General features: G+C 40.4%; 1 protein-coding gene across 3 annotated transcripts; it reads right to left on the minus strand.

The window, feature by feature from the left end:
• Positions 1-3,664: 3,664 nt before the first annotated feature.
• On the minus strand, positions 3,665-6,393 carry LOC143857311 (uncharacterized). 3 transcript variants are annotated; one of them, XM_077367731.1, is made up of 4 exons: positions 6,051-6,393; positions 5,392-5,607; positions 4,442-4,491; positions 3,665-3,853 (listed from the first exon to the last, which is right to left on the minus strand). In XM_077367731.1, exons 1-4 carry the CDS (start codon positions 6,285-6,287, stop codon positions 3,688-3,690), a joined length of 669 nt encoding a protein of 222 aa, XP_077223846.1. In that variant the 5' UTR covers positions 6,288-6,393; the 3' UTR covers positions 3,665-3,687. The 3 variants fall into 3 exon arrangements, with proteins under 3 accessions (XP_077223846.1, XP_077223847.1, XP_077223848.1); XM_077367732.1 differs by having other exon boundaries at positions 6,078-6,387; XM_077367733.1 differs by lacking the exon at positions 4,442-4,491 and having other exon boundaries at positions 3,665-3,854; positions 6,051-6,387.
• Between the last annotated feature and the right edge of the window lie 2,720 nt (positions 6,394-9,113).

Here is a 9,113-nt window from a genome sequence, read left to right on the forward strand (position 1 = left end):
AACTACAAACACGGCGAATTTGGAATAATTAGGCACAAATTTGTACAAATTTGGGCAATGAAAAATTATATGACCTACAAACATGCACAAATTTGGAATAATTAAGTACAAATTTGGGGGGTGAATTAAAATTTTAAAGGCAAAGCAACACGTTAAAGAGGGGTGAATTAAAAGGGGGTGGGGTGATTTTATAAAGCGATGAGGCATTGGGTTTTAAGGTGAGGGTCGGTTCTTGGTTCGGTTTTCGGTTCTAGGATCCCAAACCCAGAACCAAACCGAATTTCCATCGGTTCCAAGATATCAGAACTGGAACCGAACCATATAAACATGGAACCGAACCGAACCATATGTGCCTGTTCGGTTCGGTTCGAACCGGAACCATGTCCACCCCTACTTTGAATAGATCCACATCATTAAGTGCACCCGAATTCAATTTCTCAACCGACTTTAATGATGACGGGGAACTATTCAAGGGCCCTTCTCCACTGTTATTTGGTGTTATCCTTACATTGTTGGGTTGATTTTTGGGCCATAGAATCCAAAGGGTCTTCCTAATTAGAAAACCCAAGCCTGCTCTATTGCCGTTGATCCTCTTGATTCAATGATCCAATGTGGGTCGCCTCATGATAGTTTACAAGATCAACGTTCCCGATTGAACATGCCGTGCCCGTGTGGGGTTCACAAATTGATTGTCAGCATTGATCATAACTGTGCAATCCTAGCCACTCATTGGTGGTGGCCCGCAAGTGAACTATTCAAAGTCCACAAATCAAATGGCTAGGGTTGTTTGATTGCACAATTGGAGTCATCTGATGTGCGTGGTTTTATGCTCATGTCATCTCCATAAGAGGGCCCATGGAATCAAGGTCCAGATCACATCTAATATTATATGGAAGGCCCAGATAACACTTCTCACTCGATTCTCATGTAATACAATGAGGCAACCCTACTACTGCATAGCTTTGATAGGCCTTGCTTTGATCACCTTTGGCCAAAAAATAAGACCAAAATTCCAATCCATGGTTCCATGCATTCAACAATATGTAATTTTTGTTGTTATGATTGGTCAAAAAATATAAATAAGCAACATATCACAATCATCCGCATAAAAGAAACTTTATTGGAAGTTTTGATTGCTTATTTGGCATGATTTTTGGGATGTAAGAGATCCAAAGCACTCAATCCCATAGAACTCCGAATTTAAGCATGCTTGGGCAAGAGTAGTACTGGGATGATGGATCCCATAGAACTCCGAATTTAAGCATGCTTTGGCGAGTAGTAATGGGATGGGTGACCTCCTAGGATGTCCTCCTGTTGTGCAACCAGCCCCCCGGGAGGAGCGTCTATCTCATGTCTGGTACTACATGGTTCCACTTTGCAAGAACTCCAAACCAGTCTCTTGAAGCTCACCACATTCTCAATAGGGCCCTCTTATCTCTTCCTTCTCCGAGCTCAGGTTATGGCAGAAGGAACCGAGAAGGTGTCAACAACAACTGGTTTTTATTATGGGATAGCTCATGATGCTCATATGTGGCAATTCTGCCAAGATCACTTTGTTAGTTGGGGGAAGAATCGGCCCGAATCGGATTTTTTGAGGAAGGTATCGAGAGAGAATTTGATTTGGTCAGATATTAACCGCATTCAGTGTAAGCTCAAGACACATAAGCGCTCTAACTATATTTCGACTTGTGATCAATCTATAAATACCAATAGAAAACAAATACGCAAAATTGTTTGAAGCACGGGGAAAACCGGATGCGCCCCATGTTTCAAAGAGAGGAGGACGGATTACTTTGAAAGCTAAGCAGTGGTAATTCTAAAGATCCCCCGAGAGTCGTTGCTTTTTTTTTTTTCTGTTACTTCAAAAGTAGCTGCTTCAGCCTCAGCCACTCGAATTTTCGATATTCCTTTTTATTTCTCATCAAACGAATGTCATCTTCTTCTAGGATGTCCTCGTAAGAGTCCAGGTAATTCGTTTTTCTCTTGAGTGGGTCAGGATTCTTGAATTGGTACTATGATTATGTTTTCTTTTTTTTTCTTCATTATTTGTTCTTGTGGTATGTCATGGTCATTTTTTTTTCTTTTTGAAAATTAACAATATATTCATATACTGAGATCATTACAAGCATAGGGGACCAGGAGTCCCCCTAAGTACAGAATATGAAAGGCATAGGACTGATTCTTTTGCCCAAAAGAGATCAGTCTACAAGAAAACATTACATTTCCACAAACTAGTTAAAACTTCACCAAAGACCTACTGTATCTTCACCCAATCATTCATAAAACATTAAAAATACCCATTCACCCTAGCAAAATTAGATATTAACAGAGGATAATTCTTCCAGTAGCAAAGGACCAAAGTCCCTCAAGCACGCTCAGATAATCTCATTACCATCCAATTCCTCAATTAGGGTAAAGGGTTCAGTAACCAGACCAGTAACAACTTCCCTCCTTCCATCTTCCACCAACATCCAAACCAACATGACCTTCAAAACCATTCTGAGACAAATTCCTCCAAGATAAGCAGTAAAAATCCACCAAAAAATATTTACACCGAAAGAAAAAAACCCCTCATTTCTTCAGAGCCTAAAGCTCTCTGCTACCCCTACCTAGGGTCTTCCCCTTCTCCACCGCATCTCGCTTCTCTATGCCCAGAAGCATCTCCTTCGTTTTCTCTACGTTTTCCTCAAACCCAATGCCTAGCGTCTTACCCATTTTTGACATCTCATCTTCTTTCAGGAATACCTGCTTCTCCTTGTCTAACAACTCCAAGTTTTCTTCCACCGATAGCTGTTCAGCCCTTTCCAGCCAACCTTTGATCTTCCCGCTGAGATCTGCATCCATGGAATCTCTAGACTAAGCAGTCTCTTGAGATGGCCCCTCACTGACTACATTCTCCCAATCCTTCTCTGAATCCACCCCCTCTTCCAAGGCTTTCTTCTCATCCACCAGCACTTGTTTAAATAGTCCTTTTTCTTTTGGTTTTGGTCTCACTTTCTTTTTGTGAGTTTGAATTGTGGTAATTAAAATTCGGTCTTTGAAAGATGGTAAATTAGAGGAGTTAGAAGAATGACCTTTTTTCCTTCTAAATTTGAATTTTTACAGTGACTTATAGTTATAAAGCAACCTTAACAAACGTTTGCTTTGAGTGAATTTTATCAGGGTCTGCCAGCTTTCATTATTGATCAACATCGATAAAACTAACTCACAGAGATGCAATATTCATACCATATTGTTCCCTTCTTTGTGGTGTCTCTGGAGATTGAGAAGTCTCTTCAGAGATGCAATTTTTACCTTTCATGGCACCTTGAAGTGAGTTAGGGGAGCAAAAAAAATTTAGCTAGGTTAATCCTTATCACAGTGATGAAACCATCCGATCCACCAAAATGGAAAAAGAGTGACATTTGCTCAATGAATCTGAAGCACTGACAGTCTACAATAGTCACCAATCAAACAATTTAAGTTTTAGGCCAAGGTACCTTTAGGCCCGGAGTCAACTCTCCATTTCGGGTTGGATCCACCTATGTCTTTACAGAGTGCTTTTTGGGTCCTAATCGGACTGTCCATCAGACCACCTTAGATCCTACTTAAATCGTATATGGTTAGGGCTTAGGGTTATGAGAAAGAAAATGGGAGAAACTCAGAGCGTTCAAATCCTTACAAAGGAAAATAAAAGAAGAAAGAGAATTATATGATAATGCATTGTTTGAGGGTAACATACAAATCAATATGCGAATTCGATGCGTAATGTAAGAAACATGTGGGTTGTGTCACTTTGCCTGTCATTGACTCTCTGCCAGGGACCCTGTCTTCATCTTGCCTTCCTTTCTCTTGGAACTTGCTTCTTTGGAGTTCTGAGTATTACCATAGAAACACCATCCATTAGAGAAGTTTCAAATAGGTAGCAATGTACAGAACACACATTTCCTTTAGTTGATAGATTGATCAACTTAAAAATGCTTAACAAAGACAATTACATAACATATTTGATTACAAAACTAGGATTGGAAAACACAGCAAAGCCAAGGTTTAAATACTTGAAGCTTAATTGACTGTCTGAGCCAGGTACATTCTAAACTTTGGTTGAGAACTCAATTGACTTTGAAAAGCTTTGCCAAATTAAACTTTTACGTTCCTCAAGCACTCAATAAAGTTTCCTGGAGTTTAAAGAAAAAAACCAACTTACTCTTTGAACTTGACTCAAGTCTGGATTGAGTAGGACTCTAGTTTTTGAAGTGTGGTCTGGTTCTAAGAATTAAGACACTGACATCAGTGTTCACAGTCGAAAAATATTCAGTTGGTAAGAGCTATGTTTTCCCCTATTTTGAATGACGATGATAATATTATTAAACAAAAGAGAGAAGAAACAACAAGAAAGACCGAGGAGGTCTAACAAGGAAAACAAACAACATAAAGCAAAGATTAAACTATAAAGGTCCAATCTTCTCTGGCAGTGGGGGAGAGAGATGGTGTAAAGTCATAATCCCATCCCTATCAACACAAGATCAGGCTAGAAGATCGACATTGCTATTAGTTATACGCCAAATGCGACGAATCTGAATATTGTGACTATCTATTATTATATCAAGAATTTCCTCAATTAAAACTGCAAAACTCTAAGGATAGCAAGACCTTCAATAAAGGAACATAGAGAAATCGAAAACCCTTTTCTATTCTTCTTTTCTAACTGTTCAAATTTTGGAACAATTTTTCAGTCATTTTTTTAAAATCATAGTTGGGCTAAATTACATGTTCTTAACCAAGGTTCAAGAGGCTCTGATTGTATCCTTACCCAAAAATAACCACAAAAGTTGTTCAATGCATTACCATGAATAGGGTCTCATGAAAGTGTGATGAAACTAAGAATTCTTAGTAATTTTTTTTTTTTTTTTTTGACAAAAGCTTAAGGTTTTCTACTTATTAACAGGCCAAAGAATATTAATTAAGAAAACCGTAACCACAATCAAGTTTCACTTAGAAAAGAAAAACCTTAAAAAGGGAAAATACAAACACAAAAATATCATTTTCTTTGAAAAGCAATCTATCTAAACACCTTTAACAATTCACTTTGAAAAGCAGTCTATCTAAACAGGTTTAACAATTCAGTACACAGATCAAAGATTCAAAGGAAGCAATGTCCCACTCTAGAAAGACCCTTGTCTTTTATGCAATTTCTATGGGTATAATGGTAATTTCACACAAGTCTTCATACACACTTGCAGATTCAGAAAGGAGAAGGGCAAAATCAGGCTATAAAAAGAGATTTTGATGATCAGAATTAAAGAGAAAAAAGAAGATATTAATCATAAGGGTAAAAATGTCATTTTCAATTTAGGCTCAATCAAACCCTAACCACCATGAAATTTACAGAAGAAGAAGAAGAATATATACAGTGGATTGCCGAGGGAATGGTTCGAGACCAATCATCCTTATAGACATTTTTGCAATCTCCGAGATCGCGGCATCTCGGACCTCCGGCAAGTCACTCTCCAATTCTTCATACGCGGCCTCGAATGCTTCCTGCCAGAATCGCTGCAATCTGATCCTACCACTCTGTAAATACACATCCCACATGTGCTTCACCACTTTCTCCCTCTCTTCAATTTCCTATAGAAAAAAAAAAGAAAACGGGTCAGATTTTTAGTAGAGATAGAACACACGGTTCTATCAGAAAAGAAAAGAAAATAGAGAAGAAGATGATAGAGAAAGAGGGCAATAGTGGAATAAAACTTGGCTTCAGATCCATTCGGAGGAAGTTCCTCCAAAACACTTGCTAATAGGGTAATAGCAGGGGTGTGGAAATATCAAAATCCATAGCTACTTTTTCAAAAGGATTTGATATTTCCACACCCCTTGCTATTAGTGGGAACTGGAGGAACTTCCTCCAAACTGTTATGAAGCCAGAGTTAATTATAGGAAACTCGGCTTCCAATGCATTTGATTATTCCTTACTGAATAGGCGTACGGCATCTACCTTATATAGAAATTGAGGAATGTAAATTAGGAAACATAAATGACAAAAATAGAATTTAAGATCAAAGGAAATATACTAAATAAGGCAAATTGATTCTAATTACGAGGACGTCGAGATCGTCGTGGATCGGAGAGTTGAGATCGGCGGTGAGTTGATTTAGGGTTCCGGCGAACCATTTGAGAGTGACGGAGCCAGTCAACATTGACCAAAAGGACAAGAGGAGAATGGCTGCAAGTGCCCATAACTTGTACCGGCCTTTTCCGAGGAGAGAGGGGTAGAATGGTAATTTCACAGGCAGGTCGTCAATCTTCATCTTCTAGGGCAGGAGAAGAACAGAGAAAGGGGCAGAATGGTAATTTCACCTTTATAAAGAGAGAGAGAGAGAGAGAGAGATTTATAGAGAGAGGGTGTCTGGTACCAAAATAAGTGCCCTGCAAATATCATCCGTTTCTTTTTCTCCGAGATTTTTGGGAAATGATATATTCGCCCCCTTTTTCTTCGTGGGCCACCGACTTGTTGTAGCCCTTAGATCAACATTTTGATCATCGAGTAATTAGCTAGGCAATTTTGCGGAAAGCTATTTTGGGGCTGACTTTTGCATATGAGAGACAGCCACCTCCCAGCTGAACTAAATGAATAGGACAAATTCTGCTGAAAAGTGAGCCGGTGACTGTTCTCTAGTGCAAAAGTCAGCCGCAAAATGGCTTTCTGCAAAATTGTCTAGCAATTTCCTTTTGATGAGTTACATTTGGACCCACTTCTTGGGATGATCCATACCGTTCATTTGATAGGTCAGACCGTTCCCCCATAAATAATCTCCATGGGATGTTCTGTAGTGTAGTGTAGTGGTTTTTATAATGTGCAGTCCCTTTTCAGGGTTAGGACCATCATATGGAGATGATCTACCGTCTACCATCTATTTAGTTTGAAATGTTCTAAGAATTGGGCCCCACCGTACTTTCTCGAAAAATACACCGTATAATACCTCGTCCACTCGAGAAATTATATGGTGGCCGACTGCCACCAACTAGGGTGGGAAGTCCACCCTTGATATTTGATTCAACAGCAGCACCCTAAAATGTCAAAAAAGAGGGGGCTGCTGTTGGATCAAATATCAAGGGTGGACTTCCCGCCCTCGTTGGTGCCCGGCCGGCCACCATATAATTTCTCCGTTCACTACGCGAGGGCCTGCTATGATCAATGGTTAAACTCTTCTTCGCAAGCTGGGAAGTGTTTTTTAGTACGGGTGCAACTCAGGTCAGGTTCGGGTTCGGGTTGGGTTTTCCTAACTCGCAGGTGGAGTTCGGGTTGAGGGTTTAGGCAACCCGACTCGAGTGAAACCCGACATTTATTATTATTATTATTGTTATTATTATTATTAGTTTTTAGTAAGCTTAAAAGCTCAAGTTGGGTTGGGTTGGAACTCAAGTCGGGTTTGGGTTAGAAAAAAGGGTTCCTCGGGTTAGGTCGAGTTGAATCTCATCTCATAGGGTTGGAACTCGGGTTGGTTCGGGTTTAGGTTGGCTAAATGGTTTCTTTTCTTTCTTTTTTTCAGGTCAAGTTCGGGTTGGCCACAACATGACCCAAGTTACACCCTACACCCCTATTTTTAGGTAAAAATAAGCAGTACCATGTTCTGATAATGACACTCTGTTTTATAATGATATTAACACAATAAAAGAAGAAAAGACAACTGGGTTTGTGCAAATATCAGAACAATAGACACAAGGGCGGAGCTACATATAGCATAAAGGGGGCAGCTGCCCCTGTTGAGTTGGGCCAAACTCCTTAAAAGGCCCAACTCAATTGGGCCCACCACCCTTTAAAATTTGAAGCCTACCCCCCTTACGGATAAATCCTAGCTCCGCCACTGGATAGACCCCGTCGACCATCTCAAAACTTTCAACATGAAGATATTGCTTTCCCGCGCATTTGACATAGTCATATGCGAGACTTATCCTGATACCCTCACAGGAGCCGCACACGATTGGTACTCAGGCCTCCAGCCTGGATCCATAAACACCTTCGAGGAAATTCGGAGACCGACTCGTCCATCTCTTCATTTGCAGCCACATCTTTAGCAGCCACATATGGCTACATCTAGGGCTGGCAATTTCACCCGAAAAAGCGGGGATCCGCCCCGCCCCGCCCCGTTTGGGGAGGGGATTCCCCGATTTGAAAGGGGAAGGGGAAGGGGAAGGGGATGGAGTTGTCCCCGCCCCGCCCCGCCCCGCCCCGCCCCGCTAATCAATGCCATTTTTTTGTAAATTTTTAAGTGTTTTTTTTAAGGAAAACTACTAGAAACTCTGTGGATCGGCTACAAGATTCCCCCAAACATAAACTTAGCTTGTCTTTTCCTTTTAATTAGCTTCTGAGAGCATTTTGGGAACTATAATAACCTTTTCACAGATGTTGAAATAATAAAGACAAGCTGAGAGCCTGAGACGCTGAGTGTATGCAATTATCAAAAAATCGTAGTGCCAACAAAATTTTAGGGTTGGATTGCAGGTTTTAATTTTCAACAAGAAAAATTTAGCTACTAGAAATTTGTTTCATGTCAGCACTAGACTGAATTGCAGTTAAAGAAATAAGTCATTTGTTGATTTTGTTCTCTTCTCCATTCTCATTTCTCATGCTCATCTGGGGGTTAACATGCTATACAGAATGAACTAATGAACATTATTTTGCGTGTGTGAGCGCCCACTTATGGACTTTTAAAGTTCATTGTGACTACTGAAATAGTTACTTTTTGCACATTGGCTGTCTGTTAATGAAGGTAATCCTGGTGCTCATTTCCTATTTATCATTCCATAATTTATGCAGAAAATTGCTGAAAGATGAGGTCCTGTTGTTATTTATATTTGTTGTCTCATCCATGCATTTCTGATTTTGTCCATCTGTTTGTTGATCACATGAATAGAATCATAGCATTCATCACAATATTGTCTGTAATGGACGTAGAAAAAAGAAGCTCTGTTTGCTGGTTTGATTAGGTTCCAAAGAGGGGGCGGGGCAGGGATTTTGTCCCCGAAGGATGCGGGGAGGGGAAGGGGAAGGGGAAGGGGATTAGATATTCCCCGCGGGGAGGGGAGGGGGATTCCCCACCATCCCCGCAGAGGGGAAGGGGAAGGGGAGGGGG

The sequence above is a fragment of the Tasmannia lanceolata genome, unplaced genomic scaffold (assembly GCF_043159265.1).
Source record: "Tasmannia lanceolata isolate RefF3 unplaced genomic scaffold, GAP_Taslan_0.1 ptg000024l, whole genome shotgun sequence".
Lineage (NCBI taxonomy): Eukaryota > Viridiplantae > Streptophyta > Magnoliopsida > Canellales > Winteraceae > Tasmannia > Tasmannia lanceolata.

What these genes read in the sequence shown, in the direction of transcription:
- LOC143857311 (XM_077367731.1), bottom strand. Translation starts at nt 6,287, where the DNA reads ATGAAGATTGACGACCTGCCTGTGAAATTACCATTCTACCCCTCTCTC. An exon ending in CATTCCCTCGGCAATCCACT is followed by an intron (nt 4,492 to 5,391) that starts GTATATATTCTT and finishes TTGTGTTGATAG; the next exon opens with GGATGGGATTATGACTTTAC. An exon ending in TCCCCCACTGCCAGAGAAGA is followed by an intron (nt 3,854 to 4,441) that starts TTGGACCTTTAT and finishes GTAATACTCAGA; the next exon opens with ACTCCAAAGAAGCAAGTTCC.